Genomic DNA, 18,160 nt, shown 5'->3' on the forward strand with positions numbered 1-18,160 from the left:
GCATACTCAGCTGCTGAGCCCACGGCTAAAATGATCTTGGTTATGCTATTTTAGCATTTCATTGGAACTAATTTGAAGCGTACTTATTGAACGCTGTCACTATTTTACTGATAATTGTTGCCAATTACCCCCCCGAATAACCCTTGGAAATCATTTGCACAATAAGAATTAACAGACCCATAAAATGAAGTTTTACCCTTTTATACAAGTAAGCAATTAAGAATATCCCAAAGCTTCACAAAATAACTGTTGCAAAATATCTTCTTTCAAATTAATTTCACAACAAACTGAGACGTTAATCTTCAAACAAATCACTGAGGATGACCTTGGAAAAAGTAAACCGTAAAAAGAGTACTGTACTGTACTAAAGATGTCATTCTGACAAAGAAATTACATTATTAAACGTCTCATTGGGTTTTCCACCCCGCATTTTAATACAACAATTAGCAAACATAAAAAATGTGAATAAAAACAGACATGGACAAGTACAAAAACAATCTGTCTTTACTTCAGAGTTCAGTACCTTTTCCCTTCCCCACCTGGTGTGGGACTCACTGGTTCCTCCGGGTTCCACCAGGAGGCGCCAGAGCAGAGCAAGAGCACAGCACAAATACCAGTACAAAATAAAAAGGAACAGCTGAGAGAGAGAGCGAGAAAAGAAAGGCAGCTCGGACATTGAATAAAGGAAAAATAAGGAAAGAGAGAAGGAAGGATAGTTATAAACACCTTATACCGTGACAGAAATGTGAAAAATGGGTAATTGTTTGCTCTTAAGTTATTTGGTCTACTTCAAGGCCTCTTGCAGTGCAGAGACCAGAATATAAACAAACAGATCAGACAGTTACTGCATTGGTTCACATGCACCCCCCCACTCTTTTTTTTCATTTTTTTAAAGGACTATGCACATCTGATATGACATGATGTCACTACTTGCTATGCCAACACCATTCAAAAGCACTGATTTCACAATGCGTGTGTACTGCAGAGATAAAAAGAAATGGTTGACTCAAATGGACTGTATAAAAACCAAAACATCATACTGAATACAACCGAGACACTTAAGTTCAACTTATTATTTTGTTCATTGGTCAACTCTGTGGCATGTTCACAACTGATGGGAGTTCCGGACAAATGTTTTGCCCTAATATTTACAAGTGTTTTGGTGGTAAAATCCTCTGTGAGGTGTCGATGAAATCTCAGCCGGGGTCTCCTTTGGATTAATCAGCACAAAATGACAAATACAATAAGTACAGGTCTGTGTATGTATGCATGTGTGTGGGTGTAGGAAGTGACAAAACAACAAAAAAAAATGCTGCAATATATTGATTTCTTTTAAGTTTTCTTTCACTTGCTTGCAGTAAAAAGTGTAACAAATGTGATCGGGCAGGGCTAGTATGAAGCATTTTTATGCCTGGTAAAGCTGTGAATCAATTCATGAATGCAACCCACGTCCGTTTCAGGCACTGTTTCAATAATTGTTTTCAATTTTGAAGATTTAATATATCGTGTCTGTTTTCATTTTCAGTTTGAACGCTGATGCTTTAAAAATCATTGCGCCAATACACAATAGGGGAGTATTTCAACATTACTTTCTCCGCCCAACATGTGTTTGTGTTTGAAATATCATCACACTCATGTGGTGCATGAGTGTGGCGAGCCAATCACAGTCAGTCAGTGCGGGAGCATCCGTGCCAGTCAGTCACAAAGTGTGTGAGGTAGTGTGTTGGTGTCAGTGCTTTGCTGGTTGGCAGGCTAGATGTCTGAAGGACTGTGTAGTTTTAACATTCATCATGATTTGACTCCTTCAGGAGGGTGGGGTGTGTGTGTGGGGGGGTCATTTACCAAGAGTCACTCAGAGTGCTATATATAAGCATGAATGTCAATGACTGAGTTTCGCTGTGTAGCTGTGTAGTGAACAAGTAAAGGGCTAGTTAAGAGAAAGTTGGGCATGTAGCTGACATGACACAGGTCACTCAGTTGGATCAAAGCAAAGAATGTCTCCATTTGTCCTCATGTAATAGACCTCAACGCTGCTCCTTTGTCATCCACTCCTCAACTCTCATTAGCTGCCACCAGCTGGCCTAATCCCTGGCGCACAAACACAGCCTGGATGTCCTTGGTCTTGATGCAGAAGTCACAGGCCCAAACGGCAGCGCTCTCTCGAGTCAGCAGCCCGTATGCTGGCTCTGTCAGGCCTGTGCAGTCACGGTGGAACCAGCGTTGGCACGATGCCTCACACAGAATGGCATCCTGATCGTCATGCACCTCCGCCATACAGAGGCCACAAGGGAAGACCATCCCGGGGCCACCGAGTTTCCCAGGCCCAGTTGAGGGGGCAGCAGGGCCAGGGGGCAGGGGAGACTGGGTGTTTGGGGTTGAAGTGGAGTTAGAGGGGGGATTGGGGTTGCTGCCAGGAGTGTTGCCCCCGTTGTTGTTGGTCATGCTGTTCTGACCTGAATTGGGGGCTGCGTTTGACATGGGACCACCAGCACCAGGGGTGTTGTTCTGCTGGTTGTATGGGGTGGAGCCAGCGGCAGAGTTAGGTGGAGTAGATTGTTGCTGCTGCTGGGTAGAGTTGTTAGAGTTGGGGGTGTTTGTATTGCTGGGGGGTTGTAGCTGACTGGTAGGTGGATGCTGGGGCTGGCCTGATCCATTCAGGGGACCAGTAGGAGAAGAGTTGGGGTTAGGCTGTGGCGGTGCAGAGGGAGGCTGACCAGGTGTATTGGCGTTGGACTGCTGGACGTCAGGGTGGCCAGGGAAGCCTCCTCCTGGCTGTGGTGGCCCAGAATTAGGAGGAGGGCCAGGAGTGGTATTATTGGGCGGGGGGCCGTTGGGATTTAGGCTAAGCTGTTGCTGCTGTTGTTGTTGTTGTTGCTGCTGCTGAGGCCCAGACGGAGCCCCTCCACCACCAAAGTTCTTTCCATCCTCGTTACCTGGCCCTGGAGGACTGGGGCCAGGGTAGGGGCCATCCTGTGAGGGAGGGAACTGTCCCTGAGGGGGCATACCTGGTAACCCTCCCACCATGTTACCTCCTGGGCCACCACCCATGCCACCCATCATGTTCATCCCAGGACCCATGCCGCCTCCCATGGGAGGCAGGGGGCCATGCGGCGGCCCTCTGGGGCCTCCACCTCCAGGTAACGGTGGGCTGTTGAATGGGTGTCCGCCTTGTCCGTGCTGCTGCTGTGGAGGCATGCCAAACCGAGGGTGGGGTGGCCCCCCTCCCCCGGGACCTCCCATAGCCCCTGGAGACAACATGGGATTGAACCCTGGCCCAGGGTGCATGGGTGGACTGAAGTTTGGTGGCATATTGAACTGAGAAGGGCCACCAGGGGGGAATCCACCACCACCACCTCCTCCCCCACCGCCACCCCCACCGCCACCTCCAAAGCCAGGCATTCCCCCAAAGCCTAGCTGGTGATGAGGTCCAGCGTTGGATGGAGGGCCGAATGGTGGCCTCCGTCCAGGTTGGCCACCGCCTGGTCCTCCTGGGCCTCCCATGAAGCCCATACCACCACCCATTCTGCCTCCACCTCCATATCCACCTCCTCCGCCAGGGCTGGGAAGAAATGGAGCACTACCTGGTCCACCGGCCCCACTAGGTCGGGATGGGGGCCCAAAGTCATCGTCGAATGGGTTGGAGGCGACCAGGTGGTCCACCATGGGAGTAGGAGGGGGTGCAAACTCTGTGAGGTGAGAGAATCCTGCCGCCTAAAAAATAACAAACAAAAAAAACCCAGAATACTTTATATATATATTTAGTTTCTCCTTTTAGCAGTCGTCTTGTCACATACTGAGGAAATTGTTTCCAACAAAACAACTATTACCTGGTTGGTGGATTTCCTCGCCTTCTTCTTCTCCGGGCTCTTCATCTGTGAAGCTGAGATAGCGTAATACGGAGGGAAGGGGTGGAAAGGGAAAATATAATATTAGCCACAACAAAAATAGGCCTCCGTGTCTCATGGTCCACCACCAATCAAGCGTACCATCACATTTGGATTGGCCAATACCCCTGAGTGACAGAGTGGAGCAGCTTTTAGACCTAGGGCCTCTTTTTAAAGTCCAACAGTTGAGATGGATTCAATGATGGGGGACATAGACTGGCATGAGGACAAGATGCTGAACATCCAGGCGGTTATCATCACCAAGGTTATGAAAGCCTTGAATCGCAAATGACCCAGGCAGACCAAAATGACCCAGGCAAGAGGGAGAGAGAGGCCGCAAACAAGAGGCAGAAGAGGTAAGGTCAATGAGGGAAGACAGGAAAAGACGAAGACATGAGAACGAGGAAACGGGAGTTGAAGGTTACATTTATAGCAAGATAGACATGAAACCCGTTCACAGATCCCACTCTGTGAGAAACAAGCCACCACCGGAGACAGTCGGGAAGTTTACACATGGGGGGAGGCGAGAAGGGAACAGCACCAGTGCAGCCCATTTGTGCAGCGCAGTAATGGATGAATCCGATCTGATTTTGGGGGGAGATGGGGTGAAATAAATTCCTACCTTTGCTTCGTTTTCCTTGTCCCGCCAGTAGTCTCCCCGATTCGGCAGCCATTTAAGCTAATATGACTGTCGGTGAAGTGGCATATCACCCGTGCATATGCAAGAAAAAAAAGTTAAAAATGACGACGTCTTGAAGGCTTATGAGCCGAGTGGGTGGAATCTGCCAATATCGCTAAAATGCTAATCATCACAGCAGTAACTTAACGCGTATATGATTATATTATAACGCCGGCCCAGGTCTGCAAACTCCTTTTACAGCTGCAAAATCTCTCGCCACAATTTGTCTGTCACGCCGGGATTTGGTCACCAAATACAACGTCACAGTCTCGTCTTGTTGCTACGAGCATTAACTGAGTGAAACTGGTTGCCCGGTTACCTGGTTACCTGAGCAAACCCCCCTCTCCCTGTATAAATGATCACTTACAGATGTGGCTAGTTACTACCTCGGCTAACTAGCCACATTGAGTAACGTGGCTAAAGCTAGTTAGCTAGCGTTGAGATTTCAACCCAGTTAGCGGCAACAACACTGGAACACTTATCCGAAATTTGTCCTTCGTACACTCATGTGTGAGAATGTGCACTTAATTCCACTTATCACAGCATTAATCAGATAATTGAATCAACTGTTTGTTTACTATGCTAACATTAGCTTGCTAGCTAACGTTAGCATGCCACTGAAGATAGCTAAGCCATCTTGCAGACTTGTCTTTTTTGGAAGCAAACTGTACCCTTTCTTTCTCCGTTGCTCTGCTGTCCTTTAAATTGAAACTCTCTGGTGTGTCATTGTCCTCACACGGGTGTGTATGCTTGTTGATCCACCATTCAACTATAATTCATTCAAAAAAACGCAAATTTTTTGCCATAATTATCGTGGCCCTTCTATCGCCACCGGACAAAGAGGGACAAGCACAAGTATCGCGCACCATGGGAGGTTCCATTTCACCGCAAACTATGGGGGTGTCGATGAGTACACTTCATGAATAAACAATGACATTTTCATATATTATGATTAAAACACAGGTTGTATTACATATTATAAGATATTATAACATTATATTTTGAAGAACTATCCGTATCGCCGTCGTATACACTGTTTCCATCCATGTATAGTATGAGTATGTTACCTTTCAGTGGTATATGTGGAGCAGCTCAGAACAGACCATTCCTCTACAATACCCTGTACAATTATTAAAGAAGGGGTGGACGTTAATTAGACAGCCAATTAAGCACATTATCAAGTTATATTGTGATTAATATTGAATTAACGTCCAACACCAAAATATTAAAGGTTGAATATGTAGAATCTTTATGAAAATCTAAAGTATTTAAAATAATAAAGGGTGGGTGTTTTGAGAGGTACAGAATGAAAGTATTGGTTTTCCATAAAAAATACTATGCTAAATTTATGTCTAAATTAATATTTGAAAACCTTTTTGACAGGTTTGACATGACTTTCTGTCACATTCTTTTTACATTGTATCAGCCAATAGCGCTGGCATTGCAGGTTGCCAGGGTTGTCTGTTGTTGGGTGCAGCTACTGCAGGCTGGCACTGGTGAAATGGAGTTTGCCAATCCTGCAGCTGCTTATTTGTCCCAGCAGCTGAGTCACCGGAGACGGGCAAAAACCAGAGTCAATATAGGCCAAGCATTCACTCCATGGACTGAGATAAAGGAGTTCAATGGCATTAAAACGCAAGCCCAAATGGCTACGTTACTCCTAGATCGTAAGCTAACTTTCATGTTTACTTAGCGGTAACTGTCGGTCAAACTCCTCTGTAATACTTGTTTTTATGGTGCGACTTGCCGTTGGGTTCAAACAGGCTCAAACAGACTCCTCCTCTCGGATACTAGACCGGGTCTGACGAACATGGCAACCTGACTGCTTTTAATTATATTTTGTTGTTGCTACTACGATCTTGAGACACTAGATGGCGGTGTTCTGCTCATTCTCCATATTCAACGTCTAACATAATTATCAAGTTCAATTAAAGTCGTTATCTGAAAAAAAAAGTCATATTGACTCGTATTGTTATCGCATATTATAGTTATAATAGAGGCTAAATCCATTATAAAGCTAAATAATAATAAAGGTGTCTATATCCTTGGTGGGTTACCTAAGCATAAATATTGTAAATGGTTAGTCTCCCATGGTGTCACAATTAAAAACGTATCACCGCCCACCGGCCCTTCCTCCCCCTCTCGCCTTCAGATGCCCCCTCCCCTCTATACTCCAGGCGCAGTCAGGAGCCTCATTGCGATAGTGGAAAGTTGTGAAAGACCAGATAAGCCACTCTGGGAATGGGACCACAAATCAGAAGCAAGAAGAACTTTGCCTTCTTTCGGGTCTTCCCACTCCGAAGACATCTTTTCATGCAAAGGGAATAAACGTTTTCTCTGAGCAGCGGAAGGGACAGGTGTAAGAATCACAAATGGGATAAAGTAGTGGTATTTGTTTTTTTTTCTTTTTTTTGTTCGTTTTTAAGCATTTCTTTTTAAATCGGTGGTTTAAGAACAGAGCCATTAACTTTTGAAAGCATTTATGCCATGCTTTAAAGTGAGGTGTGGAGATCTGCAGTCTGCACGCTGTATCCTAGAATAAAGCAGCGGAAGTCTTTTGTTGGGCTGTGATTTCTAAAGGTGCGTCTCTGGGGCCCTGCGGTGTATGGCGCTAAAAGGTGTCGGAGCAGACACAGAGGTTTATTGGTTTCCATCGGAGTTACAATGGCAAAGTGGTTCAAGGAGTTCCCCATCAATCTGAAGAATGGTACCGACAGGATCCGCTCAGCCTCCGAATCAGGCTCACAACCCAGAGCCAATAAAGCCGGACTGGTGGCCAGCATCGGTACCAAAACAACAGCCTCCAAAACAGGCCATCGCAAAAACTCCTCCGGTGACAGCACAGGCGGAGGAGGAGGTGGCGGAGTTGGGTCTCTACTGTCCGGGAGAAACCGAAAGAACTCAGCCACAGAGCTGGGTAAAAACGGTGCAAGCTCCCAGAAAGATGGAAAGGTTTGGGACAACCTCCTGTCCGGGAAAAGTCGCAAGAACTCCAAAGCAGAGCCGGTGTTTGAGGAGCAGCACAGACCTCTGAAAAGCTCTCCATCTGCCAACTCGTACATCAACCGGCTGATCAGAGTGGACACACTGGATAAAAGCCCCAACTTTAACAGCAACACCATCACCAATCAAGTGGTACCTGAAGCAGAGAAACCAGTCCAGTGCAAGACAGAAACAGTGAGTATTAACCGATTAAAGATCCGTTTCTCTTGTAACTTTATGATGGTGTGTATTTTTCTTTCTTGATGTAGTTTCATTATTTATATAACAAGGGAGCATACATTCCCCCTTTAAAACACTGCCAGTTTCTCAAGAACTGCAAACAATTTTGAGTATTTTCATTTTGTGCCACTTTTTATTCAATTTGGCTACATTTCTTAAAGAAATATTGCACTTTTTCCACTAGTGCATTTATCTGACTTTACTTTTCCTATTAACATTTAAACCTAAAAAAACTATCATTGGCTTATAGAATGATATAATGTTAATGATTACTCCGAAACCTTTGTAAAGTTGTTAAAATGACCTCTAACATGTTAATACACCAATAAACATCAAATGTAATCTAAGGTTTTCCCTGAGATACTTTATTCTCCTTGAGTATTTCAGTTTCCTGAATACCAGATTTGCAGATCGAAATATTTCACTTTATTCATCTCTATTTTACTTTTAATTGGCTGTTTGAGTCGCTAGTTACTTTACACATTAGATTTATTAATACAAAATACAACCAATGGTGTCATAGAGGTGTCATGGTGTCTTAGAGTTAGGTGCCTGGCAGTGCGCCAATATAAAGTCAAATTAGCCCCACCTTTACATTAGCGATGCTTACACATTAGTGGATCAATAACTATATATTAATAATGGGCCACTCTGCAGTACCTTCACTTTTAGTACTCGTCATCATGATCTCATATAATGATACTGTAACCTAACAAGACATTCTGTCACCTAATGAGTACTTTTGTTGCTATGACATCCACATTTAATTTACTTTTAACTGGGTATTTGTAGGTATAACTTCTTTTACTTAGGTAAACCACTGCTGATTGATCCTTCATGTTAAGATGCAAAATTAAACTGATTTTCTCAGCAGTGCAACAAAAATAATGTGGTGTCAATCTTGTTATATCACTTGATATCACAGTTTTTGTGTCTCCCTCTCCTTTGTCTCCGCTCAACCCATTGTGTCCACTCCTCCCAGTCTGTCTTTTTATCTCTCTTTCTCTTCCTCTCCGCCCCTCGCCTTTACACCCACCTTCCTCGCTGTGAATACAAAGCTATGGTCAGACATGAGGCCTTACCTTCCTCTCCTCTATGTAATCTGGCTCAGTACCCCCCCCCCCCCCCCCCTCACTAGATGCAGGCCCCCTGGTGAAGAAGGCTATCGTGTTATAAAAAGCATAGTTATTTGACACTCAGGTGCTAAGCCAAGTCCCCTCCAGCTTGGCTTTGAAAAAAAGATAGTGAAGTGGTGATAGCAGAGCGATGGTGAGAAAAAAAGACATAAAAGAGAGGAAGAATAAAACGGGAGTTTCATATTTCGGAAAGGGAGTAAATCCCCTTTCTGGATGTCAAAGTCATGTTTGCAGCGGCTGCAGGGTTTTATTGATGGAGTTACTGTCTGCTATATGTATATATAACTTGACCAAGGAAAATCTGTGTCTGTGTTGCAGTCTGGATCGAAACCTCTCTAAAACAAACCTCAACACTCTCAGTCTCAGCCTGTGAAGCGTCTGCTTGTTTATTCAAACATCAACAAATGCCAACATGCCTCTGGCAAGGGAACATGACTGGAAGTGATTAGAGAGACACAACTTTTTATTTTACGGCATGCCATTGTCTCTTGGCCAGTGGCTTGTAAAACAAACAAGACATTATATGGCATTGATAAGCTGAGATGACAGTCAGCCATGACTGGTGCAACAGAACAGAAGTGGTGAACAGACACATATGAATGCAAAGAGAGTGGGACAAGAAGAGGTGTGATGTAGTCTTAGCTGCAGTTAGTTTTATATGTGAATCCAGAACGGCTCCACCCATCACGTGTTAAGCGTATTCATTTGAACTAATACACTGGCTTATACAAGTGATCGATTAGTTGATCGAAAGTTAATCAGCAACTACTTTGATGAAAATGCCAAACTTTTGACACTTCCATCTTTCAAATGTGAGGATTTTCTTTCTTTCTTTCTTTAACATATAAGATACTGAATTGAATATCTTTAGGTTTTAGACTCTTGTTCAGACAAACAAGACCTTTGGCAAAAGTACAATGGGCATTTTTCACTACTTTCTGACATTTTATAGACAAAACTTTTAAAAACCGGATGATATTTAACACTGTTCTTTTTTCATTTGTACTGCTTCCATTTGGAGCGGCAGAGGTTGGACTATTTAACCATGTATCTATTATTTTTTGCCATCTTTATCGACTCTTCTGCAGGTGGTGAAAGCTGTTCCCTCTGCAGTCAGTATATTGTAGCTGCTGGGAACTTCAGACTTGAGGAATCCTTGTTTCTTTTATTTGCCTGGCCCAATTTAGACCTATAATATTTGGTGGCATTCTTAAATTTTGTGTTGTTTTTCAGAGTTTTAAGTATCTATTAAAGCTTGAAAAATGGTGATTTCCTGTGTTGTTGTTGTTTTTTTTAATCCAGGTGATTATCCTTGAGGATTATGCAGATCCCTTTGATGCTCAGAAGACCAGAGAGCAAAGAGAGGCAGAGAGGGTCGGGGAGAACGATGGTTACATGGAGCCTTATGACGCCCAGCAGATGATTACTGGTGAGACTTTCATCGAAAACTCTTTCTGCCTTCTGTTGTAGCTGTGACAGGAAGAGCTGATTTTTCATTCAGTCTCTGAATCACTGAATCTGTACAGCTGCGTTAGCCCCCGTGTGAATGACAGGATTCCCATTTTCAGTCTCTGCCGGCCGAGCAGTGAGAACATGAACTCGCTCCCATAGTGCTCTCTTCACCCCATGGGGTTGCCAGGCAACTGTGCTGCGTTCGGACAATGGGTGCAGTTTCCTGCCCTTGCTTCCTCTTTCCTGTCTCTGTTTCCTGGTACTATTCTCTAAAAAGGAAGTGCCCTCTCGGACGCAGCTCTGTGTAACCCCCTACATGGACCTGTCTGACCATTTATCAAAACTTCCCAGCATCTAGGAAGACTGGTGGTCCGTCCTCCAATCACATGCTTTCCTGACCTTTCATTCCATCCCTCCATTGTTTTAACTAAAAGGGTTACACAATAGCCTGCTGTGAATGTAAAAATGCTTTATTGCAGTGTGCTCTAGTAGATTTTTACTTCAATCAGTGCCTGTGCTACTTCCAGGCCTCCTCAGAGGATGTGATGATGTGACTGAGTCGATTTATGAGTCTTAAATCATACTGAGGAAGTAAACAAGAGGCTGATGTCACTGTGACTCAATCAGCAAGGCTATGAGAGGACAGTGTTATGATCAACACTACAGCAGCTGACATCATACTTACCAGAATCACCTATTGTAAGGGGTTTAAAAGTTGTGTGGCGTCATTCTATGCAAAAACCTTTGGGCAGCCAGGTTGTGAAAAATCCCTTTGAATGACTGGACTGTATAACTAATTTCTTCTGCAACAAAATCTATTAATTCGCAACCTATTTTTTCATTTATTCATAATGACATAATGGCAGTAATATGCTATTTATTATTCCATTTATTCCTCCTTGTATTTCCACATTTGTTTTCTTATTATTGTACAGATTTATTATTTGTTTTTATGGCACTTCTGTGACTCCATACCTTAGAAGTAGCACTGTTATTATGATTATTGAAGCCTATCAATAATTCTGACTGTGACGACCTCCCATCCTATCTTGGCTAGTTTTGCTCTGGTGTTCACAGACAGTTGATGCTGATGGCGTCATACATCAGTCCAGACTTCCTCTCCAGGTGGTGGTTCTATGCTGATCTCTCAGAAGAGATTTTAATCTTTAATCCCTTGTTTTCTACCTGCAAAGAGATTAGACGTCGGGGGTCCAAGGACCTGCTGAGGGTGTGTGTGCTGATGGAGGCAAGTGAGGCAGCGGTGGAGGAAGGTCAACCTGTGCCCTTGCAGATATATGACGTCCCGTATGAGGGAAGCGGTGACGGCGACAAGACGACGGTAACTCGGCCCGAGTTGGATCCTCGACCCTCCACTGAGTACGAGCTGCCCTGGGAGTGGAAGAAGGAGCATATTGTTAGAACTCTGTCAGGTACATCAGACATTTGTTACAAATTAGCCCCAAGGACATGTTTGTTTCTGTGCACACCCGAACTGAGGCACTGTTGAATTGTTAACAATTTTCTTATTTATATCTAAAATAGCTTTAATACATCACTGGCTAAAGTGTTGCTGAACTCAGACAACCCTGCCTCCTCTCTGCCTGAGATCAATATGAAGTATTTGTTCAAAACAACAACAACTTGGGCCTGCTCCCACATTTATATTTGATTTGCTGCAGAGACCAAAAGCATATTAAACATCTTGCATGAATCATCAAACTGTTGTCTTCTTATTCTGTGTTTACCTGAGGCTGTGGCTCCTTCTCAGGCATAGTCAGTTGTTTCTTCAAATGAGTTCATATCTGCTCTCATCTCTCGTTTTCCCCAGCACAGTTTGACAGCCCTGAACGCCAAACCAAAGATGAGACACCACACCAAACACTCACCAGGCAGCCGCAACATCCGCCCGCTCAGCAGCAGCAGCAGCAGCAGCAGCAGCAGCAGCAGCAGCATCTGAGGCAGAAAAGCTGGACCCAGAAGATCCTGCGATCCTCTCCTCCGACTCTGTCACCCCCCTCCACCTCCGGCAGCAACCCTGAAACTGAGGCCTGCTGTGTTGACCCCTCCCTGCCCCTGGAAAAACAGAGGTGAGGAGGTGAACTGACGCAAAAAACAGCATTTTACCTCAATGTTTACTTCATTTTCAGGTTCATACTTGTGTTTTGGGTTTCTACTAGAATATGTTTACATGCTTTAATGTTTAAAAAACAAATTATTTTATACATACTGTCTGTCTGAATATACCTGTATTCGCTCTCTGTCCATAGTAAAAATGACATGAAATCTCACTTTTTACAATATGAGACCTTCAATACAGTCACACCCAAACTATTTCAATGAATTCATATGGTATTGCAGTAAACCTCACTCCCAGATTTCATAGATGTCAGTGTTGCGTAAGATTTATGTTTGTTTCCAAGGTTTTTTTGGGGGGGAATGAGGTTCTAGACTTGATCAGAAGCAGATGAAATGTAAACTCCTTCACTCCCACCTTCTGTCTCAGCTGGTACCATGGCTGTGTGACTCGTCAGGAGGCGGAGTTTCAGCTGCAGTCCTGCAAAGAGGCAAGCTTCCTGGTCAGAAACAGCGAATCGGACAACAGCAAGTACTCCATCGCCCTCAAGTGAGTGCAACCTGAAAGTGCAATTCAAGAGCTGAAAAGTTACTCATTGATCACTCTGCCGGGATTAAACTGTATTTGTAAATTGCAAACACAGCACTGGAAAGTGGTTTGTGTCATAATTCACTTTTTTACCATAACTTTTTAAAGGATAACACTGGGAAAATTCAGTATTTTTAAAGACCAGAAAAAAACAGTACATTTCGCACATCAGTAAGCCACACTGTTTTACATTGGCTAATTTGTTACTTCATTTTGGAAAAATTGTCCTGCTGCCGTAAATACTCACTAGAGCCCAAATCTGTATCAGTCCGCAGCTAAAAATAGTCCCTAACAAATTCACCATTTAGTCCTGATTGAGTTTGTTTGCTAAAAAACTAATATGCTGAGATGTTGTAGGGAAGTATTATGCCTTTTATATAAATAAAAAAATATATTTATGACCAACTGTATTGGAAACAGCAGACAGACCAACACTTTTTTATGTTTTTCTGATATCAGACAGAATAATGCTAGCTTTATCTCTGAACTTTTAAATGTCCAGTAATGAATATAATGCATACCAGTAATTGAAATCAATATGATCAAAATTATAATGCAAAATAAGATCCATAATTATTGCTTGAATTTGACAAACAGGTTCTGTTTACATGACAAGTCTCTCATGCTGACAACACAGACCAGAATCTATGAATTTATATCAGTCTTGTATCAGTGATGCAAAATTATGTAAAACTGATCATTCTCGTCTCCCCTTTTCCTCTTGTGTGTGTGTGTGTGTGTGACTCAGGACGAGCCAAGGCTGCGTTCATATCATTGTCGCCCAGACCAAAGAAAACGGCTACACCCTGGACCAGAGCAGCTGCGTGTTCCCCAGCATCCCCGAGGTGGTGCACCACTACTGTTCTCAGCGTCTGCCTTTTAACGGCGCCGAGCACATGACTCTGCTGCACCCGGTGCCTCGCATCCACTGACTCCACCCCAGCCCCGCTTAGGTATACAAAACAAACACACCTCTGGGCCTGCATAGACAAAATGTTTCCAGAAATCAGCCAAAACCTCACCTCTGTGAGCCGTGTGTACTTCTACTGCTCTGTCTCACTGTATAACTTGGTTGACCCTACTTTGTGTCAGATTTTTTAAATTTGATGATCAGAAAACATTTGCAGCTCACTCTGTATCTCTCTGGATGGTTTCTTCTGTCTTTATTTTACTTTGATGCAAAACATCTAGACTGCTTTTTTGCATTAAAACAAATGCAGACGACGGCTTTTAATGAAATGTAATTTGGAGTTGGATTGGGACCTAGACTCGTTTTTGTGAAATTTACATTTTATTATTGTGAAATAAACCAGAAAGGACTTTTGACATGGATGGACCCACACTTGTTTGTGGATGTCTTTCTCCCTCTGGTGGATGTGCCGGTACACTGCACCAACATGCCAACACAAAGAATTCTCTTCATTCCTCAGAAATGATAGTTGGTTAAATCCATGCACAAGCATATCATCACACTTATCTAGATATGACTAAAGATAATCTACTTTAATGTGCGTGCTTAAAGCATATTTCTAATTTATGCTCTTATGCTTAGAAGTCTGTAACCGATGCCCCTCGAGGATTTCCTCTGTTTTACTGTGAATGAGGGAGTTGTTTCCACTGTATTATCTGCACTGTGAAGAGTCAGTGATTCACCCTGATGCAATGTGCTTGAAGGACCATGGCCATTACCAGAACCATTACAATAGTCAGTGATTTTTTATGACAAGAACTGTGACTACATTTCAGCTTTAACTGAATTTTCAGCTAAGCAAGTCCAGACTGAAACAAGATTTGAGGTTAAATAAGTCACTGGCTTTTGTCAGACTTCTTTTGATCTACAAACCAGGATCATTTCTAGATATAAGTGCAAGAAATGAATGACACATATTGCGAGAAATTAAACAAAAGAAATGAGAATGTTGTTGTCCCACAGGGTTTAATGCCCCCTGGTGTGAAAGCAGAACACCAAATTAAGAAGTGGTATAAATTATATTCACTGAAGTCTTATTTTTTCTTTGTGTATTCAAAATGTAACTCATTCGACATGTGTACTCTTAAATCAGAGAAATGCTGGAAATCATTTGGAGAACTCTGATCTGCCAGGATGACATTAAAAAATGATGTAACTAAGGTTCAGTTTTGTCTAATGTTGTATATTTTCTGGAGGTCTGCCAATTTTGATGTCTCTTCAAACATACAGAGTTCAGTTTGTAGTTATTGGCACTGAAGCAGAAGTCATACAAGGAGAGAGACCTGTTGTAAAACAGATTAGAAGAAATAAAAAGGTCCTGAATCTTGATGCTGGAGCTTCTCTCTCCGATCCCAATAAATCAACAACACGAACAACACAAGTGTGAGGGTGTTTGTGTCAGTGATGTGTTTTCTGAAATGGAGTGATCAAAGCATCAAACCTCCTCATCCTCCCTGAGGAACCATCCTCTTCACAGACATCTGAAAGACTGAATGAGGGCACTTTTGAGCATAATGAATCTTTTAACTGCAAGTGCTTGATAGTGTTTCAGTGGTTTGGTAATTTGTCTGGAAGTTTAGCGCTCCATTTCGCTAAAAGGGGACATATTATTATGCCGGGCTAGAGTGAACAGGTTAGGAGGAAAGGTCTAGTGTGGATATTAGATTCAGCTGAGGATCATGTTGAGGACAAACATCTTGGGTACCTGCAAGGAGCACCGCGGGCATGCCATGTGTAGATCTAAGGTAGCTAAACGCAGCACTAAAGTTGACAAAGAGCAGGAGTAGTATCATTACACCTGTGTCAAGGATGTTTAATGTGAAGGGAAAAAAAAGAGGAATTGACACCGACCTTCTGTCCTTCACATCTTTTGTTACGTATCGTTCGCCCCTCTCCTTTCCCTCACTCTGTCGGTGTTATCCGAGGCTGATATCTGTCTGTCACCTTGACTCTCAGGGAGGACACTGCCATCACTGTCTGCCACTATTTGATCCAGAGTTTGCGTTTTAATTCATGAGGGCAAGTGACCCACACGTTAGATGTCATTACTCCAAAACCAGAGGTATCGCAGGTGAAACCCCTTAACCTGCAGCTATAGGAAAAATAAATCTGTTGTCAGTGGTGGAAGAAGTATTAAGATCATTTACTTTAATATTATACGTACATCAATGCAAATGTGTCAACAAGATATACTGAAAGTTTTAAAGTATGAGATGAATCTGAGGAGCTGTGAGATGAATCATCAGGGGGAAAGAAGAAAGAAAAAAAGCTCTGCCTCACAAATTTGTTTTAATTTTTGGGCTTTCCTTTGATCTAATAATCTGTAAATTATTGGCTAATTTAAACAGTTAAAAAAACAAAAAACTTTGGAAGTTAAGAGGGGAAATGTGTTTGGTGGAAGTGCTAACAACTCATTGACATCTCAAATGTGACACACAAGTTTAATCTTTACCAATTTCACTGTAATTATTTATAAAAAATAACCTAAAAAGTTACTCTGTATGTATGAATCTGAGAAGAAGTAAAAGAAGAAGAATTCCTTAATCTGTCCCGCAATGGGGACATTAAATTTTCACTCTATGATTCATTTTGCATGCAATTAAGGAGAGATGTTAGAGCGAGGGGGCTGCCAGTGACCAGCACCCCAAGCAGTTGGGGTTCGATGCCTTGCTCAACAGCACCTCGGCAGTCCCCAGGAGATGAACTGGCACCTCTCCAGCCACCAGTCCACACTCCATTCATGGTCCACACAGGGACTCAAACTAGCGACCTTCTGGTTCCCAGCCAAGTTACCTATGGACTGAGCTACTACCGCCAAAGTATTCTTGAAATTAACAGTACCTTAAAGTGTAATTCGGTGCAAAATCATCCATGGTATTTTTCAGCACTTACATCAAATAAGCCATCGAGACAGTTTTTTATGTATGAACTATTAATGGAGAAATCCCAGAGCCGAATGCGGCCCCCATTGATTAGCTCGGGGCAGTACGGTAAGAGCACCACTAATACTAACCACTCAGAGAAGACTGGGCTTTTAAAGAGACAGACCAAAACAGAGCATTTCAAACAGATGTTAATTACAGGTATATTCAGATGGCCATGTCGGTGGAAACCGTACTCTACGGGGGAATTGTGGGGTCTATGTAAATCATAAATAAGATAGAGTATGGTCTTTACCTACTCTGTAAGGTGTCCTGAGATAACTTTTGTTATGATTTGACACTATAAATATAATATAATTGAATTGAATTGAATTGAAAATCAGCACAATATGGGCCCTTTGAAACTTGCACTGTACTGGAGTAAATGTGATGAGTTACTTTCCACCGCTTCCTGTTATATCAAAGCTGTTCTTTACGAATTAGGAGTGCCAGGTCCTTGTAATTCATATGTCTCCTGACTCCTCTCTGGCAGTGTGCTGCGGCCATAAGGTTTCCCTGCGGTCTTCCGTCAAGATGGATTTCATGAACCTGAGGAAAGCGGGCCTTCTCAAATTCTACCCGAGAGCGAGCGAGCTACACCTGGAAAGGAATTAATCATCACATGATATAGACCTGAAGCCATCAATGCTACTGTATACTCGAATGAATAATTTCATTTTGTTCTCACATGTTTGCCACCCCACTCTCATGCAGTCGCTGCCCACTCTCAGGTTTGCGCGACAGCTTAACAAGATCGCTGCACGACTGTCTGACAGACGTGGTGTCTTGACATCTGGGTGTCGCTTGACCTGCTCTGTCGGTAACCGAAGTGCCCCTGCCATCCTTATCTGATGCTTCAGGCTCCGCACCACTGACATGGTCTGGCTTTGTGTTGCTCGTCTTCTTTCCTCACACAGGCAGCACCTGCCACGTGTGATCCATCAGCAGAGAGACTCTTGGCTTTTAGATTGAAGCAGCTCACCTTGTAAGGTCAGGCGTGTTTTTAGATACTGTTTGCAGGATGGCCTCGAGCCATCGAGCCATCGAGTAATCGTTTGTCCCAGTGTGATTGAAATGGCCATGTGCCTGAGAACTCACTTCCCAGAGCATAACTCTGTCTCACCCTGGCTCACGACTCTTACACACAAGAACAAACATCAACAACTCTCTATTACTACGTAAACAAACCTGTTGGAATTGCATTGCTTTTATTAAGCACTAAATTTGAACACAA

At 43.2% G+C, this 18,160-nt stretch overlaps 2 protein-coding genes across 3 annotated transcripts; one reads left to right on the forward strand and one right to left on the reverse strand.

Annotated features, from left to right (window-relative positions):
• Positions 1-343: 343 nt before the first annotated feature.
• On the reverse strand, positions 344-5,375 carry pygo2 (pygopus homolog 2). 2 transcript variants are annotated; one of them, XM_083925489.1, is made up of 3 exons: positions 4,507-5,375; positions 3,828-3,880; positions 344-3,711 (listed from the first exon to the last, which is right to left on the reverse strand). In XM_083925489.1, the coding sequence occupies exons 1-3, from the start codon at positions 4,556-4,558 to the stop codon at positions 2,053-2,055; spliced, it is 1,764 nt and encodes a 587-aa protein (XP_083781615.1). In that variant the 5' UTR covers positions 4,559-5,375; the 3' UTR covers positions 344-2,052. The 2 variants fall into 2 exon arrangements, with proteins under 2 accessions (XP_083781615.1, XP_083781616.1); XM_083925490.1 differs by having other exon boundaries at positions 5,235-5,337.
• Positions 5,376-7,126: 1,751 nt separating this feature from the next.
• On the forward strand, positions 7,127-15,069 carry LOC310955281 (SH2 domain-containing adapter protein E-like). The gene is made up of 6 exons (XM_083925089.1): positions 7,127-7,740; positions 10,224-10,350; positions 11,567-11,803; positions 12,202-12,460; positions 12,877-12,996; positions 13,784-15,069. The coding sequence occupies exons 1-6, from the start codon at positions 7,228-7,230 to the stop codon at positions 13,965-13,967; spliced, it is 1,440 nt and encodes a 479-aa protein (XP_083781215.1). The 5' UTR covers positions 7,127-7,227; the 3' UTR covers positions 13,968-15,069.
• Positions 15,070-18,160: the final 3,091 nt, after the last annotated feature.

This window comes from Echiichthys vipera (genome assembly GCF_963691815.1).
Source record: "Echiichthys vipera genome assembly, chromosome: 13".
NCBI classification, from domain to species: domain Eukaryota; kingdom Metazoa; phylum Chordata; class Actinopteri; order Perciformes; family Trachinidae; genus Echiichthys; species Echiichthys vipera.

Excerpts from the sequence above, each read along its gene's own strand:
- pygo2 (XM_083925489.1), bottom strand. The coding sequence starts at position 4,558 with ATGGCTGCCGAATCGGGGAGACTACTGGCGGGACAAGGAAAACGAAGC. Across the intron at positions 3,881-4,506 it reads ACAAGGAAAACGAAGCAAAG|CTTCACAGATGAAGAGCCCG; the intron begins GTAGGAATTTAT and ends ACGCTATCTCAG. Across the intron at positions 3,712-3,827 it reads CGAGGAAATCCACCAACCAG|GCGGCAGGATTCTCTCACCT; the intron begins GTAATAGTTGTT and ends GTTATTTTTTAG.
- LOC310955281 (XM_083925089.1), top strand. The coding sequence starts at position 7,228 with ATGGCAAAGTGGTTCAAGGAGTTCCCCATCAATCTGAAGAATGGTACC. Across the intron at positions 11,804-12,201 it reads TATTGTTAGAACTCTGTCAG|CACAGTTTGACAGCCCTGAA; the intron begins GTACATCAGACA and ends CGTTTTCCCCAG. Across the intron at positions 12,461-12,876 it reads CTGCCCCTGGAAAAACAGAG|CTGGTACCATGGCTGTGTGA; the intron begins GTGAGGAGGTGA and ends CTTCTGTCTCAG.